The 19,695-nt window shown below is 34.1% G+C and overlaps 1 protein-coding gene across 1 annotated transcript in view; it reads right to left on the reverse strand.

Annotated features, from left to right (window-relative positions):
- Window positions 1-201: 201 nt before the first annotated feature.
- LOC145266403 (coiled-coil domain-containing protein 112-like) overlaps window positions 202-19,695 on the reverse strand; it is a 116,510-nt gene continuing 97,016 nt past the window's right edge. The window contains exons 13-14 of the mRNA XM_080122058.1: window positions 9,107-9,228; window positions 202-1,965 (exon numbers count right to left, since the gene is read on the reverse strand). Coding sequence (XP_079978184.1) covers window positions 1,929-1,965; window positions 9,107-9,228 — 159 coding nt within the window. The 3' untranslated portion in view covers window positions 202-1,928. The remainder of the gene's footprint in view (window positions 1,966-9,106; window positions 9,229-19,695) is intronic.

Below are 19,695 nucleotides of genomic sequence, written 5' to 3' on the forward strand. Positions count from 1 at the left end.
TATAATAATTAATTGAATGCTTTTGCACTACGAAACAGGTGCTGTCAAGAATTGTGCATGTCAAACGTACTTAAATGAATAAAATTGTAAGATGGTCAACATCTTGAAATTTGGAATATAGACATTTGTCATATATATATATATATATATATATATATATATATATATATACATGAAAAGTTTGAATGCAAAATGCAATAAATTCCATTTTTTTTAAATTGTGAAATTATTGCTATGAAAAAGTTTTGTAATTCATTATCTCATTTTAAAATGTCAGAGATCTTAATTAATAGAGAATACTGCATTAATAATAAATTCATAACAAATAAAACAGATGACATGACCAAAAATGGAAACTGAAACCTTGAGATCTTCAGTCTGAGGTTCTACAAACTGACCTATTTGGACTTATGATTTATGTTATGTTTCTAAATATAAATTCAAACATAAGTGATAATAAAATATAAATGAATGGATACATATTATTAATAGCGTTAGAAATTAATTTAATAATTAAAAACTATTTATTTTGCTTTAACTACATATCATACGTAGATCCTTCACAATTATATCATCTTTCAGCCTAGCAAAAATATGTGACGAGAGAGACTGTATTTTTGCCAGTTCATTAAAATAAACTTTTATAGTAAAAATTTAATTTGGAAACATTCAAATTTTTCAATTTGAAGAGACTGTATTTATTGTGTTTTTCATTCAAACTCTTTATATGATGTGTCTTCAATAAGTTTCCAGACTTATTTTTGTGCAGGCATTTAAAATTGTTGTAGACTCTTGAAAATTCAGTATGTTATTGCTATACATCTTATGAGATGACTGACCAATTTTTATGATTTCAGATTAAAATGAACAGCTACATCAGGAATCGGAATATACATTATTAAAACCTGATTGCCACAGCTGGTGAATTTCAAAAATGCAATCTAGACGTGAGGGCATTTTAAAAGAACAATATGCAAAAAAATTTTGTTTTAAACTTGGAAAATATGCCACAGAAACATCTGGAATGCTTCAGACTGCTTTTAAACCATCTTGCGTGAATCAAGCATCAATTTTTGAGTTGCATAAGAGATTCAAGGAAGAGAGGGAGTCTGTGAGGAATGATGTGAGGTGTGGGAGGACTAAGTTAGAACACCAGAGTTGATTGGCCAAATAAAGAATTTTATGGATAAGGACTTTTGTGTGTCTATAAAGACAATAAGTGCACAGTTTGATGTCAGTGTGGGAACTGTGCACACATTTATTTGCAAGGAACAGAGGATGCGGAAAATTTGTGCAAAGTTTGTCCCAAGAATGTTTAGAGACGATTAGAATAAAAGAAAGTTCCTCACCCTCCCTATTGTCCAGACCTTGCTTCCTGTGACTTTTGGTTATTCCTTAAGCTCAAGGAAAACCCTAACCCTATTGTCCAGACCATGCTTCAAGGAAAACCTTAGAAGCTGTCGCTGTGAGACAACTGAAATAAAAGAGGCTGTGATAGAAGTCATTGACATGATCACACAAGAGGACTTCCATGGGGCCTTCCAAAAGCTGTTGGAATGATACAACAAGTGCATTGCAACCAGAGGAGATTACTTTGAAGGGAACTAGAATTTCATGTGTGTACTATAAATAAAAGTACCCATGCAAAAAAAATCTGGAAACTTATTTCATGTATATATATATATATATATATGTGTGTATATATATATATATATATATGCATGTTTTCTTTGCCCATATTGTAATTATATTTCTAAGATAGATCAATAAAGATTCTATCGCTACAAACCCCTTTTCTGTAAGTGTTATTAATTACGTAGCGTTTATCTATGAAATAGCTAAGTTGTCTGTTATAATTAGATATAACAATATTAGCTAGATAAATATTCATAAGTAATTGCACAACAAACTGAGAAAACGAATCAGCATCAAGAGGAGAGACCAACACGCCAAGAAGGAATGGCTCTGAAAATAAAAGAAAAACATGAATCATTGTTAAGATGATAGACTGGTTATGCAAAATCAAATGATTAACGATAGAAATATTATCAAATGTTCAGCAGACAATATCACCAGGCAGGAGACAAGAATTAAAAAAAAAAAAAATCTTTTTGGAAAAGTTAAAAAATAACATTGAAAATTCAATATTTTTAATTTTTAAATAATTAGTATGACAAATAGATTTTACGATTTGTCATGATGATATGGAAAGATGAAACTATAGAAATTGTTCTGAACCCAACAGGATATGCTTTTGTTAATATTAAAGAAAGCATTGTTTATTAATGATTGTTTATTAATCTTTGTTAAAATCAATTGTTGAAATCTACAAAAATAAATCTTGTTTTATAAATAAAAAATTTGACAATCATTTGATTTTTAAATGGAAAAAAAAAAAAAAAAAACCCTATTTTCTACACCTGGTCATTGGTCTGAGGGAGATAACTTCATTTTACTAAAAGATTTGTTAATTTTTTTCAGAAGAGAATTTGGGACGCTAAAACCGATAAAACTTTGAGCAATCGTAAGAAAAGAACAATGCGGCTACTTTTTTCGAGACAAAGAATGAAAACTTTACAAAAAAGAGAATTTTTATTAAAAGGAAACTACGACGTGATTATTTTTGTTTTTTATTTAAATATGAATTATATGGTTAAAAAAATAGTAGCTATGACTTGAAATTAATTCATCGAGATGAGCTATCTCCCTTACAACAAAATGAATACTCGATTTGAACTCGTCATAACAGATAGTGGCTATTGAAAACCTGGATGTGTCAAGTTTGAATCTAGTTCATTCCACAAAAAATACTTTCATCAAACTCACATCTGAAACACCTGATCTTGTGTCAAACCTCCATAACATAACTGATTCCATAATAGTGGAATCTTTTAGATCAATCATTCACCTTTTTTTAATGTTTTTTTTTTTTTACTTGGGAGTCACCACTTATCAAGGCCCGAAGGTCACTCGAGGATAAGAGTTAATGAATGTTTAATAAATCAATGAATGAATGGTGGTAGTATAGTAATCGTTAATGGTGTAAATTGGGTAGAATTTGATTATTGATGGGGACGGCTCAACAAGAACTTGTTTACATTGGATGTGAAGGCTACCAGGTCGTATTCAGGAAGCAGGACAGTGGAACAGTGTTCCAAAGGTGGGCAGTTCTGAGAAAAAAAGCTTTGTTCATGGAATCTGCATTTAGATTTAGGCACAGATAGAGAGTGGGGGAAAATCAGTTATAGTGGTTTTAGCTAGTCGAGTACCTTTTGTGAAAGTTTGGCAAGAGTGGACCATAGATTGGAGTTCAGTCAAGCACTTGCCATAACGATAGAGCAGAGACAGGACTGCAACGTCTTTTCTGTGGGAAAGAGGTTGAAGGGAAGAGAAAAGGGCATCACCTACTAGGTTTTGAAGCCAGTTTTGAACTCTATCAAGGCTGGATAGGGTATGCTGAGAAGCTACTGCCCAAATGTGGCAACAGTATTCCATTTTAAGGTGTACCTGGCCCTTATACAGATAGAGGATTGCATCAGCAGTGAGATACCTGCTGGAGTGGTAGAGGAATCCAACCATTTTTCCAGTGGTCATGGCAACAGATTTCATGTATGTATTCCATTTCAGACCAGGAGTAAGGTCAGTCCCAGAAGCTTGTCAAGACATGGAGCTTCCTCAGACGAGAGACATTCATTTCAATTGGAGTGAATGTTGTGGAAAAGAGCTGAAATTCTGAAGGGTCCACCTCAATTTTTCTTTTCTCTTACATTTTTAATCAACAGTTTACTTTTCTAATGAGTCATCTTTTTTGGATGATAGTTTGACCCAGTATTATTAGAAATCAGAATCAATTCTAGGATTAAAAGGATGGCTACCTTAGAATCCTCCAAGTTTTCGCATGCTCTCATAATAGTGGTTGTAGTAACACTTGAGTCTTTCATAGTTTTATTATTTTTGTTTTCTTACTTAAAATCTTGTTGGGGGGAAAAACATACAGAGTTACTTTTGACAGTAAAAGCAATACCAAAAACGTTATTTGAAACGTTTTATAAGGAGAAACCAAAGATTGAAGCCCAGTCAAACACCTTCCATGAAAATAATGATAGAGTTGAGAAAGACTGGCTTTGAGAAAGGGATTGTAGAGAAGAGATCATCTCCCATTAGATTGCAAATTTGATTTTGAACTTTGTCAAGACAAGAAAGAGTGCCTTGATCTCTTTTATTCTTTATACATTATTATGAATTGAATAAATGCTAGAAATTCTATAACTTTTTAATATTCTCTGTTATTTAACAATTACAAAACATTAATACATTGTTTTATTTATAAAGGGAAGTCGTCTTATCATGTGAATGTGCTGTGCCATATAATTAGAGTTAGCAAATGAGCCCCTTGCATTTTTATTTCAACTAAACATGCTTAGATTAAACAATGATTAATCTTTGCTATGCTAACTGCTGCTGGTCTCTCATTCCTGGACAGGTTTCAAAAGAGAGTCGCCAACCTGATCGGTCCTGAACTATCATCTAAGCTTCAGCCTTTGTCCCATCGACGAAATGTTGCATCCCTCTGCCTGTTCTACAAATACTTTAATAGTGGCTGCTCTGACGAACTGCAAGCACTTGTACCTCCTCGATGTGACTACCCCTGACGGACCCAACAAGCAGCTAAGTCCCACCTCTTTACAGAAGAGATCCCTAGGTGTAAAAAAGCCTTTTACTCCAATAGTTTCTTCCCCAGAACTGCAAGTCTTTGGAACTCCCTTCTGGGATACTGCTTTCCCAACTGTACTGATATGCAGAAGTTCAAGTGTAATGTGAACAAACATCTTTCTATTCATCTCCCTTCATAATGCCCTTGTAAATTGTCCCCGATAGTAGCCCCCTACTTCAAAGTGGCACTTGCCTTGTTTGGGGTGAAAACTGAATTTAAAAAAAAAAAAAAAGAATTACATGGATATAAAAAAGAGAGGATACAGTATGTCTAGAAGTGGATTTACATGTCAAAAAACCTGAAGATTAAAGTGCTGACACAACCTTATAATTAAAATACCTTTCATAATAAATAATGGATTCTATGAAATCAATGTTATTTGTCCTTTATTGTGTTACTATAGCAAATAATTACAATTAAAAAATAAAACGGCCACAAAAATTCAGATTTTGATAAATTTTACTATTATACAAGATTAGCTCACATACCAAAGACACTCAGGTATTTTTTGTTGCTTTTTTTATATAGAAATCACACCAGACAAAGCATTAAGCCACTTGATGTAAAGTGCTCACAAGAATGAAAGATGTTTATTGGCCTTAGTCTTGAAAAGATCAATGTTATATGTAGGAAGAAGACAGTCAGCAGGAAGAAAGTTGCACAAGCCTTCAGTTTTTTGAAAGCAGCCATTGGAATAGGAAGCCGTATTACAATGAGGTATCAAAACAGTTAATTGATGGACACCATTAGAGTTAACATAATTTTGCTTCTAGGTTTCAAATGATAAAGGAATGACAATTAGGGAAATAATTATATATAAAATTATCCTCTGTAAATGATACCCATCCATTGAATTGTTAATAATAAAACTTACACTTATTTCTGCAATTCAGCCATATTCGTTACAAAGAAACTTCAGTCTATGCCTTTTTTTTTTTTTTACACGGTGGTCACCACTTATCAAGGCCCGGAAGCCACTCAGGGATAAGGGTTATTGCAAGTACAGTACGTAAGTGTGGAGATTTAATGAAGTGTTTACTAAAGAGGGCGGTTCAGAATTTGTTTATGTTGGACTTAAAGACATCCAAGTTGTAGTCAGGTGGGAAGCAGGCAGACGGGACAGTTCAACAGGCATGCAGTTCTAAGAAAGAAGCTTTGTTCATGGAATCTACATTTTGATTTAGGCACAGATAAAGAGTGGGGGAAATTTTTTACAGTGGATTCAGCTAGACGGGTGTTTTTCGTGAAAGATTGCCGAGGGGGGACCAGAGATTGGAGTTCAGACGAGCACCTGCAATGGAAATAACGATAAAACAAGGATAGGCTCGCAACGTCTCTTCTGTGGGAGAGAGGTTGCAGGGTAGAGAAAAGGGCATCCCCCACTAAGCCACAAAGTCTATTTTGTACTCTGTCAAGGCAGGATAGGCTGTTTTTAGCAGCTCCTGCCCAGATATAGCAGCAGTATTCCATCCTTGGACGTACTTGGCTTTTATATAGATAGAGAATTGCATCAGTAGTGAGATATCTCCTGGAGCGGTAGAAGGATCCCACCATCTTTCTAGCGACCTTGGCAACAGACTTGATGTACGTGTTCCATTTCAGATCAGGTGTAAAGGACAAACCCAGAAGCTTGTCAAAACATGGGGCTTCTCCTAGACGAGAGCCATCCATTTCAATTGATGCCAGATGGGGATCAGAGCATTGATGATGTAAAGATAGGAGTTTGGTTTTAGATGCATTAAAGGTAACCAGCCACGTCTTCCCCCACTGAACCACGCGCTCGAGATCAGAGGAGAGAGAATCAGAGAGAACTTTATCATTTACAGCCTTTGATGTGTTGCCGTAGATGGTCGTGTTATCAGCATAGATGTCAACGAAGTATGTGTTTAGGGAGATCATTGATGTAGATCAGGAATAGCGTTGGGCCCAGGATTGACCCTTGAGGGACTCCAGCATAAATACTGCAGGCCTCTGATTTTTGTCCATCGACCACTGCTCTTATGAGCCTATCGGAGAGAAATGATTTAATGATTGAGAAAACATTTCCAGTTATACCGTAGCTGGAAATCTTGAGAAGTAGGCCCTTTTGCCATAACTTGTCGAAGGCCTTTGATATGTCAAGAGCAATTTCCCTAGAAAGGAAGCCTTTGTCAAGAGATTCACTAATCCTGTGAGATATAACCGTTAGCACATCTGCGGTAGATCTGGCAGAACGGAAACCATATTGTGTGTCACTAAGAAGGTTATTTCTGCTGAGGTGGTTGACTATTTCTCTATTTAATATGGATTCTAGCAACTTACTCATAACACACAGGAGACTTATTGGTCTGTACTGAGAGGGAGATGACTTATCACCTGAATTCTTAAATACAGGGCATACTGATGAGGTTTTCCAGGGAGTCGGAAAACACTTCTCCTTAAGGCAACGCTTAAACAGTTTCGTAAATATGGGAGCAAGTTCTGGTTGAAGCTTTTTTAACACTATAATTGGGATGCTGTCAGGGCCAGTTGCTTTACTGAAATCAAGGTTCTTGATTAACTTGGCGACCTCATGCACAGATATTTGTATGTTACCTAGCATGTTCTGTGTTATGGGAGGAAATATGGGGAGTTGATGGCCTTCGTCGCATAGGGTAGAATTAGCTGCAAAGTTCTTTGCAAATAGTCTGGCCTTGTCTGATGCTGACGAGATGACCTCTGGTCCATTGATAATGGTTGGGATAACACGCACACTTCTGTTCAGGATCCTATTTGTTATTTGCCAAAACTGGTGGGAACCAAGCCGCTGATCAGCTACTTTGGATTTAACAGACTTTTATTTTTATTAAAAATTATTAAAATAAAATAATATATGCATATATATGTATACGTGTGTGCATGCGCTTGTGTGCATACACATATATGTAGGTGTGTATGCGTATGCATATTGACATAAAACACTTTAGCAGCGTAACTAATCCAAGCACACACACACAGAGTGATCTCCCTTAGACCATTCGCTTTACCCAAACCGGATATTACACAACATTAATATAGCAGTCATTAACAATCCTAAGTACATACTTCAAGCAAAATACGCAAAAAATAATCATTTATAAGCATCAAAAAAAGATACAATAATTCCCAACAATACTTAATATTCATCACGACTTGGAAATTGATTTGACAGCCAGTCTGCGACATTAACTTCCATAAATAAATAAAAAACTATACAGACAAAGGAAAGTCTTGCCAAACAGTTATACATGTTTCTTTTTAACCCCTCTCCCCGAAGAAGAGATACTACTCTCGAAAATTAGGGACATAAACATTTATCATCTTGTATGATACATTATGTTGGCAAATGAATGTAATATAATTAAAAATTATCGAAATTCCTTCTAATATTGTCAATATTTTTTTATATGCTAACTCATATCCATGATGTTTCCTACAAACTGCATTGATATAGCCTTCAAACACAACTCCTTTCACAATTTTTCTTTTATCACCATTCAATTATATCCAGATACTTTGGTGATCGTCTCATCAGTAGGAATGGACCATACTCATTGCACCTTAATCGTTAAGAAATTTTTTTATAAGTGGAGTTATGTTTATCAAGATGGTCTCCAGACTGAACTAAACTGAAAAGGTCCATCATGATCAAAATGACCAAAATCAGTCATATTCAGATGTGTTTGCATTGGAGTAGGACACGTTTATAATATTTTCAGGTGTGGATTTGATAAAAGTGAACTGGATTCGAACTTAGTACACATTTATAGCATCTCGTTGAACAGTGATAAAAACTTTCATATAGTTTGTCAAAATTATGTCTTTTTTATTTTTACAAGGGAGTCACCACTTATCAAAGCTTGAGGATAAGGGTTAATGAGTGCAAAGTTGTTAGTGAGACAACAGTGTAATGATCAGTAGTGGTGGAAATTGGGTTGAGTTTGATTTTTTAAAGGAATGGCTAAGCAAGAACTTGTTTACACTGAACTTGAAAACAACTATGTTATAGTCAGCTAGAAAGCAGGCTTGCAATACAAAGTTCCATAAGCAGGAAGTTCTATAAGAAAAAAACTTTGTTCATAGAATTTAGAATTAGGCACAGATGAAGAGTAGAGAAAATTGTTGACAGAAGTTGTCACTAGGTGTGTGTGAAAAAGATATTTATTTGTAAATCTGCACATCTGAATATCTTCTGCCTTGGAGCATAATGCCACTCTCCAATTTTCACATAAGGACGATCATAATAGGTTAACATTTTCAAATCAATCCAACAGCAAAATGAAATTAGTAAAAGACACTTGCTTATGTAGTCGATGTAAACGGCATTCAATAAAATTAATATCTAGGAGTTAATTTATAAATATTACAGAAGTGAAACTAGCAAAACAGTTTTACCTGTGCGGCATATGTAAGAGGGCTCCTCCGGCATTGTTAGTGGTTTTGTCTTTTAATCTTTCCTGCCAGCCAGCAGTTGGTTGATACACACGTGATGGATCACGATGAACAATCACTTTTACCTGTACAACAGCAAGATTTCCAAAAATAGAATATATATTGATGTGTAATCGTGTTAATCATAAAAGATTAATTTAGATATTTCATTACTGATTAATGAAGAGAGAATTTATAGAAATAATTTGCAGTAACATATTTTTCTTGCTAATTTAAAATATTTAATCAATTTTTAAACAAATGCAATGAAATAATTTCTTTACTTGAGGATGATAAGTGCCACTATAGCCAGCAGATTGAGAAGTGCTAGAGTTTTTTCTTAAAAGTAGAATTAGTCAGAGATTTTCTGAATAATTTCATAATAATATAATATTAATTTTAATAACTGCTCTCTCTGTAAGGGAATTGAAATTAATGAATTACAAAATAAATTATGACTCGATGAACATCTGTCAAAAACATGTCAAAAATTTATCCCTTTTCAGCTAAATTTGATATTCTAATAGAATCTTGGAAATAAAAGCAAAATAGACAGATAGGACGAAAGTCTTGTATTGTTTTGATTATTTAAAATACTTTTCTCATTTGGAGTGTTAATCTCACATTTCGACAAATGTAATCTCTGACTTTCTTCAGGTATATCTTGTCTAACTCTGGAATTATTTTGGCCGAAATGTTATGAAAATAAGATCCAGGATGAGAAGAGTAATCCAAATAATAAAAATTATCCATACTCATCTAAAAAATTCAGAAACATAAAAATGGTTTTGTCTAAAACAGAACAGTGTATTTCACATAAAAATGTCCCATGGGGAAGCAGACAGAGTTGCATATAATTCCTATTCAATACTGTTCCTAAAAAAAAAAAAATTCTTAACAGCATACTGTGACAACTAGTAACATTAAAATTTAATCTAAATTTATACTTACAATACAATTTGCAAACTGTGACATAAACATCTCTCAAGTCAAACTTGTCAGTAATCACAAATAGGTATCAAACACCGGACATTTGAACTTAGGAACTTAAAACATTACAAACCAAAAGAGTGTAAAGAAAATTACACTCATGATTGACTAAATTTGAAAGAATTTTAACCACCCTGCCTGAGAAATACTGGTAGCACAGAAGCAGTTTTCTAGCAGTCAGGAAAGCAAGATTGGTTAAGGCATTTGTTGGAAAGTTTGGAGAGGACTGGAGCAATCTCAGCAGAGCAATGTTTTAAGAGCACAGCCGGGATGAGATCAGGTTTACATGCTTTTGAGGTATCTAGGTTTTTTTTATGATATCATGCACCTGGAAATTGAAGGTTCAATCTTTAGTTCAGGCAGCACTCAAAATACAATTGCGAATTGCTTGACTTCTACCAAAGTCATGGCTGACAGAACAAGAACATGCTACTCCATGGATTAAATAAAAGGTTCTGTTAAAAATTCTGTGCAGATTTCCGAGTTCAACAGAAAGATTCCCAATTTCGACAAGATACACCTAAAGAATGTCTGAGGTTAAATCGACCAAAATGTTGTGAAAATAAAACTCGTGATGAGAACAGTAGTTTGAAGAATTCAAATAATATGAATAATCAATTATCATTTCAAAAATTCAAAAACATAAAGTCTGATGGGGTAACAAGTTTTTATGTAAAAACCTTGCTTTGCCTAATAAGGAACATGGAAAACAAAAATAATCCTGATCCTGTGGCCTTTTTATTTTTAAATTAGACCAAATCTAAGCAAATCTGGATCTCAAAACAATTTGATCCAAACTGCTTAAAAAATTACATACAAAGAATAACAATCAAAATAAAAATAATAAAAATAAATAATTCCTGGATCAAACAAAACCAAAAAATAAGTAACAATTAGACTTTGTGTATTAATGCAGTACATAAAAGAATATATATGTTTAAGTATTGCATATATATAAGGGACACAGTACATGGCAAATGTCGGAAATTTTTCCCTTTTCAGATAAATTTGATGTTCAAATATAACATAGAAAAAAAGGAAAGAAAGGGGGTGCATGAACAGGTGCGAGCACTGAAAGTGTTTTTGTTTGAAACAGAAAGAAAGTTTATTTTAGATAAAAATTCCAGACAAAAAAAACAAAAAAAAAACACATTCAAATTGGAATAAAATTCCCCACGAGGGATTCATGCAAAACAAGAAATGTAGGTTTAGACAAAAACATGACTACGGTTCATAAAAGAAGCTTATAATTATTTTTGGTGCTTTTGCACCATGCACACCAGATTTCCGTAAACTTTTGCTAAGCTTGACTAGAAGCTGACGTAAACCGCCAGAATATGCTGAGCACCAATAAGATTTTAAAATGCTAGGAAAATAACATTTTTCAGATGGATTAAAATTTTCAATAAATGGAAAAACAATAAAATAAAATATAACAACAACTTACAATAAATTTCACGAATAAATACTTTATTTTTTTTTTGTAAATAAATAGAAACATTCTTTAATGCAACTTTACTTTAATGAGTCGTCCAACCCAATTGTGTAATTTCGAACAAAAGCATTTCAGGGAAAAACATAGTTACATACTTACATGTCATGTCGAAATTAGTATAAATTTCAAAAATTACAAAAAAATGGTCAAGTAAAAGATGTGCTAAAGCTAATTTTCTGAAAAAAGTGTGTAATATTATTGAAAAGAAGCAAGATGGGCAGCCTGAAAGATAATGGTGTAAACATAATACCATTATGTACCCTTGACCTGAGCTCTCCAGGAAGGAGAGAGAAAAGCACTGTCATAGCGGACCCAATAAAGGTACACATGTACGTTGCTTATCGAGATTAACTACTGTCTTGTTGTCTTTCCCTTATGAGTGAGGCCCTTCCCTCTTAACTATACATGGTGTCAGGAGTTGGATAAAAGCAAAAAATAAAACAAAGGAAAAATACAACAACCCATCCTAAATAAGAAACCTGAAAATACGTACGAACGACGAAGAATGCACCCTTATCACGTGGTAAACTTTATTTGTTTTTTTAATATCCACTTATTTAATATCCAGTCACTATACATAGTCTATACACTTTGACATTCTAGTTAAGACAAAAATGTCTAACCCAAACGAAGCTTCATCAAAACACACAGAAATCGACCCAACTTCATTCATGTTACAAATGCAACAACAACTCTCCATGCAAGAACAGATGACGAACCTCATGGCACGCCTTTTGCCCACCGAGCAGCAAGCCCCCCACCCCATTGTCGCGCCATTCACAGGTGAAACCTGAGTAACCAGTGATAGAACCTGACTCGTCAGAGAACAAATGGGTCATTTTTAAGGATGCATGGCTTCGTTATAAAGAGATGACGCAACTTACCAACCCCACAGAAATCCAAAATGAGCTACGAGCTGCATGCAGTTCATCTGTAAACGAAATGTTGTTCAACTTCGTTGGTCCAGATGCCCTGAATAATACCACAGAGGAACAACTGCTAGAATATATTAAATCCGTCGCAGCGAAAACTGTCCATCCTGAGGTATACCGTCAGCAATTCTTTGTAATGAAGCAAAGTGATGGGGAGACGATCACATCCTTTATTTCTCGGTTGAAATCACAAACGATGTTCTGCGCTTTCACTTGTGGCAACCAACAATGTGCAATGTCATTTTCTGAGGACATGATTAAATCTCAAATCATTGCCAGATTACGGGACACCTCCCACCAGAAAAAATTTTTAGCAGAGATTACGTCCCTGCCAACTCTAAATGATTTAACTAATGCCTCTTGACTTTGGAATCTACCGCCAGAGCATCAAATCACTTCCGACCAGCAGAGATCACACAAGTAGCCCAATTTAAATCTGCGTCATCAAAAAAGTTTTCAACACCAAATAAGACGAAACAACGATGGCAAATGCAAAGGTTGTGGACACAAGACACACCCAAAAGGACAAAGACAATGCCCCGCTTGGGGCAAATCATGCCACAAATGTGGCGAAGAGAACCACTTCTCAACTACATACCACGGCATAGCATCGTCAAATGCCATAATGGGAGACTACCCAAATAACAACCAGGATGAAGATTCTTCATTCATATCGACAATGACTGTGCAACCTGAATGACTAGAGGAAGAAGAGGGGATCCCGCATGGTGCATGGACCAACAACAAGTTCACACCAGGCCAACCAGAGCCACCTCCATTTTTCACTATTACCATCACATTAGATACAAAGGCCCACCAACATCTCGGACGATTCAGACATACAAATGTACATACACCAACCCGTCCAATTGCCCGCTTTTACAGACACAGGAGCTCAGACAAGTACAGCTGGTGTGGACTTATTAAACAATCTTGGGTGCACTTCTTAACATCTGCTGCACACTAGGCACTGGTTACGTGCCGTTAATAATGACAACCTGCCCATTATGGGGTCCTTAATTGCCACAATGTCACTCGGTAAGGCAGCATATTCGGAGGTGATATACATCAGCCCAAGGGTTAAGGGCCTCTATATATCACAAACGGCCCTGAAAAAACTAAAAAGGTATCCTCAATGCAACAAGATGCCAGGATCTCCACAGTATGCAACATCTTACGCAGGTATTTCGTGAATTATGGTGTGACGGAGGAAATTGCTTGTGACGGTGGAACCTCATAACATTCTGATGAGTGGAGGACATTTCTCAAAAACATGAGGCATAGCCCTTTGAGTCTCGTCCGCATATTATCCACAAAGCAATAGCAGAGCCGAGGCAGCTGTCAAGCACATGAAGAGAATATTAACAACAAATATTAGTGTTTCCTCAACACGAAACACACTGAAAACAGGTGACAATTCAACCCACTAAGAATCAGGGAACATATGTCAATTCAAAACCAACATGGACACAAACCTCTGTGCTGGGACAACACTGGCACGATTGCTGAAACTCTCTCCAACAGACAATACCGCATATTAGTTGATGGCAGCAGGAGAACCACACTCCGAAACCACCGTTACCTTTGCAAAATAAGCACAGATAGCCAGAACCTGGCTCATGATGACACCCTACCAGATGACCTACCAAACAACAGAATCAGGATCCATTCCCCGCAATCACCTACAATGCCAAACTCAGTACAGCCAGACAGCCAACAACACCCTCAAATACAAATAACACCAACCCCACCTTCCACACCAGGTACTCAAAGAATGAAACCCTGAAAATGGCAGATATAATAAAGAACAAAAGATCTGAAGCTAGGTCTAGACCTATCCGTAACAGACGATTACCGTCTAGAGTTAAGGACTTCCAGCTTGGATAAAAATAAATAAATAAATAATAATAATAAAAAATAACATGTAAACATAATACTGAGTTATATACCCTTAACCTGAGCTCTCCAAGAAGGAGAGAGAAAAGCACTGTCATAGCGGACCCAATAAAGATTCATATGTACTTCGCTTATCGAGATTAACTACCGTGTCTTGTTGTCTTTCCCTTATGAGTGAGGCTCTTTTCTCTTAACTATACAAGTGGCATCAGTAGAATACAGTTATCTCCCCTGATTTCGATCTTCTACAGGGTTAATTTACAGAGAAATAACAACTTTAAATTATAACTAGCAGGGGTGCCTGGCGTTCCCCGGGGTGTTTGAAGGTGTACAAGAACAAAAAAAATGTGTTAGTAAGCAGGCAGGTTTGAACCCGTGACGTGGAGGCGGAAAATCTGAGATCTTACCGCGACACTATGACGACAAAGGAAGTGAAAAGCGTTTAAATTTAGCAAGGTCAATCAAAAGCTGTTGACTCACTGATAATAAGGTCAGGAGTTGGCAAAGAAATGAAATCTCTCATAGTATTTATTTTCTTCACCAAGAGGTCGTTCCCAGAAAACTGTCTTCGCTTTCGTTGGTTTCGCTTTTTTATATGAAAAACAAGAACACGTGAGAAGGCAGAATAGTGGGAATTTTATAAAACAAGTCACTCAAATAAAAGATAGAGACAACCTCCTTTCGTAAATCGGAGATATAATATAGGGAGTATATAAAAAGTTGTAAGAATTAGTGACCCCCTTCCCCACCCCCGAGCATCCTCCACCGAAAAAAGCCTTTCCCGGACATACAAAAATGTGCACACACACTAACACACATTTTCGCTTTTATATTATATATTATTTTTCTACAGGACCATTTTTATTAATTTTTGGAATTTACACTAACTTCAGCATGACACGTAAGTGCATAATAACATTTTGTATGAGATTCATTTTTCCAAAGACATGTTATAGTAAAGTTTCACCTATTTTTTAGGGTTAGGGTTTAACAGAAAATATCATTGATTGGATACTAATTACAATTATAAAAAATGGGGAAAAAAATAAATAAAAGATAACAACAATCTACCATAAGTTTTATTTTTGTAAATAAATAGAAACATTTTTTTCAAGAGAATTTTAACAGGAAAAATTTCAATTTTTTTTTTTTAGCTTTCGACTTGCTCCTGTGATCGTAATAATTTATTTAATAAATTAAATTGATTGACGTGTGCTCCATTTTTATGACTGATTAAAATTAAAAATTAAACTTTTTCCTCCAATTTATTAAAAATCGTCCGCTTTTTATTGAATAAGTGTGTTTGTTATCCTTTTTAATTAACTGATCATATATAAGAAACAGAAAATAACATTTATCAGACACTAATTACAATAAAAAAAAATGGAAAACAATAAAATAAAATATAACAGCCTACCGCAAGTTTCATGAATAAATGTTTTTTTTAAATTTTTTGTGTAAATAAATAAAAACTTTTTTTTTCAAGGGAAAAATTTGAATTATTTTTGTTTTTAAGTTTTTGACTTGTTCCGGTGCCTAATAATTTATCTAACCTTGTCAAACTGATTGCCGTGTGCTCCATTCTTATGACAGATAAAAATTAAAAGCTAAATCTTTTTCTTTCAATTCATTAAAAATCGTCTGCTTTTTTATTGTATAAACATGTTTATTATCCTTTTTTAATCGACTGGTAAACTTGATCAGCACTTAACATATTCCAGCAGTTTATGTCAGCTTCCGATGTAGCCAGAGCAAACATTTATAGAAATCTGGTGTTTAAGATGCAAAAGTACTTATTTTTTTGGGTTTACATTTAAAGTTTGATTGTGTTTGAATAATAAAAGACCAAAGTTAATCTCTAAAAGGAAAAAAATGTCTATTTACATGTAAAAAATAAAAATTAGTAAAAAATAGTGATTAAAAAAAATAAAAAATAAAAATTAGTAAAAAAATAGTGATTAAAAAAACAATTATTGTAATTTGCTAGCTTATATAAAATTTTCTTTTAAATCTTTGGAAAACTAATTATCAGTTTGCTGAAACTATTTTAATGATAATTAGTAAATTAAAGTCTTAAGATACTAAATTAGAAAAAATATACATACTTATTTTACTAAAAATTGCATAAATATCCCCAAAAAGTAAGTTATGTTCTAAACATCTCTGCAGTTAAATGTAATTGTAAAATGCTTGCTAATGTTTTAAAAAGTATGGAATCCACTTTCATTGAAATTAATTTAATTTTGTTGTGATAAAAAAAGGAAATGTTTAGTTAATGTGGATATTTTTAAATTTAGACAATTAAGAATTACTTTATTTTTATCTAAAAAGATTCATATTTAACTTGATACAAGTTTTTTTTTTTCAGTAATGATGTCTGTTTATTAATATTTTCCTTAGAATAAGAAATAAAACTTTTGAAAAATGTTCCAAACATTTTATTTTTTTAAAGACAAACTGCATGTCAGCCATACTTCTTCAAATTAATTGTTAATAGAAATTATCACATTGTTTAAATTATTTTTTGTTAGTGGCTTAGAATCTCAATCTTTTTCCTTTTTTTTTAATTTTTAAGATATACACAAATCTAAGACAATGGCAGAATCCTTAAAAAATGACCTCCAGACTGTAGTGGAATGGGGCCATAAATGGATGGTAGCATTTAATGCTAGTAAGACTAAGCTTCTCTCCTTTAACAATTACAAATCACCTCTCCAACAATTGATATCCATGACAAATAACACGCTACCTGAGAATTCTTCCTCCAAACTCCTCAGTTTAGCATTCACAGGCAATATGAACTGGAACAAATGCATTGAAGACATTGCGAAGGCTGCTGCAAAGAAGGTGGGTTCCGTCTATTGTGCTAGAAGACTAATCACACCTGTACTTCTACAAAGTTATAGTATCCTGTACTTCTACAAAGCTACCATTCGCCCATGCATCAAGTATTGTTGCCATATCTGGGCTGGTGCATCTATATCTAGTCTCTCCTTCATGGGTAAGGTCCAAAACAGAGTTTTTGATCTAATATGTCCCATTGATGAGGATTAGTTATTCATATTATTTTGGATTCATCGGTCCACAGTGGTTAGAGTACTTGAAAAAAGAGTAATTGTAAAAAGTGATATTCTCCTGAAGGTTGAACGTTCAATCCTCAGTGTGGACGACTGAAAAATACAATTGCAAATTATTTAGGACCTCTATCCAGTCATGGCTGACGGAATAAGAGCATGCTACCCCTGTGAAGTAAATAAAGGGTTTGACTCAAAATTCTGTCCAAATTCCCGAGTTCGACAGAAACATTCCTGAGTTTGACAAGATACACCTGAAGAAGATCGGAGCTTACATCAACTGAAACGTTGTGAAAATTACTCAAGATGAGAACAGTAGTCCAATGTATGCAAATAATACGAATGTCCCATTTTGTCAACTAAGCTCTAACCCCTGTCCCATCGCTGTAATGTTGCATCTCTGTGACTGCTTTACAAGTATTTTAGTGAAATGCGCTCTGATGAGCTTGTTGCACTTCTGCCCCCTCAACGTACATATCCTAAAAAAAACCTGCTTAGCAACAAAATCACATCCCTTCATTGTTGGGTCTTTAAATGCCAGAAAGCTTTCTACTTAAATAGTTTTTTTCCCCTCAAACAGCTAGACTTTGGAATTCCCTTCTTGCTACCTGCTTCCCTGACTGTACTGATATGCAAAAGTTTAAATGTAATGTAAACTAACATCTTGTTAATCTTTCCTAGGTATGGTCCCAAATAGCAGCCACATATGTCCAAGTGGCAATATGCCTTGTTAGGAGTGAGCGTGAGTAAAAAAAAAAAAAGAAAAATCTTAAGCTGATGTTTAAATGTTCATACATACAAATGAAATATCACATTTAAAATTTTACCTGAAAATACATTTTTATTAACATTTAAATAAAAATAAAAGGTTTATTAGATCATTAATTAATACTGAAAATTTTATTAAAATTGATTGATTTCTTTAGTGAATTTTAAACAGAAGGGAGAGGTGAATATATTTTTTACATTTTGGGGATTGGACATTAATTTTGCACTCACCTAAAGAAAAAAATCAATAGAAATACAAATGAAAAAATATTTCTGAAAACAAATTTGAACAAACAAACCACAAATAAATAAAAAAAATTATTTCAAATATTTCACAAATTTAAATTGAAACGTAAAAAGTGGAATACTTACACTAAATGGTTTCAACCAGTAAAATTGTAATAAAAACCTTACAATATGTAGTTTTGTATTAAAAAAAAAGCATGAAAACAAGTGATGAATCATAAAAATAAAAAAAGATAATACAAAAGAAACTTTACAGAAGAAAATTACAATTTATGATACTAGTGCATATTGCGAACCAGATTCTCATAAATGTCCAGTAGGTCTGGACTGGAAACTTATGCAAACCACCGGAATATGTTGAGTGCTGGTCAAATTGATCAACCAATTAGAATGCAACATCAAACGTGATTAGCCTATAAGAAGCTAAGCAGGCAGCTTTTGATAAAATTGCAAGAAAAGAAAAAACAACTTTTTTAGCTATTAATTTTAAATCATCAAACAGCACACAGCAATTATTATTATTCTAGACAAGTTAGTACAGATGCTGAAGCAAGTTGTAGAATATTGTCAACTAAACAAACTGTAAGCATCTGAAATAAGGTGCAGGACATAACAAAAAAAAAAAAATCCTAGGCTCTTAAATCAACAGATTAGAGTATTCTTGTAATGATCCAGTCTCTGTTGATTTTGAGGTGGAAGTTCAGTTCTGTGCAGTTCTAGGCGGTTCACCCTCCCAGGCTTTGCCTTCTCTCTTTGAGGAGGGTTTAGTTTATTGCTAATCACCTGAGGTGCTCTAAGCGGGGAATAGCAATAGGCTACCCAGCTTCATTTTGCAGGCCAGAGTGTCCCTGCTCTGGGGTGCTGACTTCTCAATCCTACTTTCTGACCCTGGTGTTTAAGTTCTTGCATTAGAACTACTATTACTGATTGGAGGAACTAAGTCTAACTCCTGACAAAAATTTAATGTTTAATCATGTGAAAAAAAATATATCTACTTATTTACATAAAAAAATAAAACTATTTATAAAACTTATGGTAGATTGTTATATTTTATTGCTTTTCCATTTTTTTTTAATTGTAATTTGTATTCGTTGTTACTTCCTGTTTCCTAGTGTTTTTAAGATTTGCTCAGTGACATTTGGATCATTCCAG

This window comes from Euprymna scolopes, chromosome 4 (genome assembly GCF_053919585.1).
Source record: "Euprymna scolopes isolate OS-2025 chromosome 4, ASM5391958v1, whole genome shotgun sequence".
Classification (NCBI taxonomy): Eukaryota; Metazoa; Mollusca; class Cephalopoda; order Sepiida; family Sepiolidae; genus Euprymna; species Euprymna scolopes.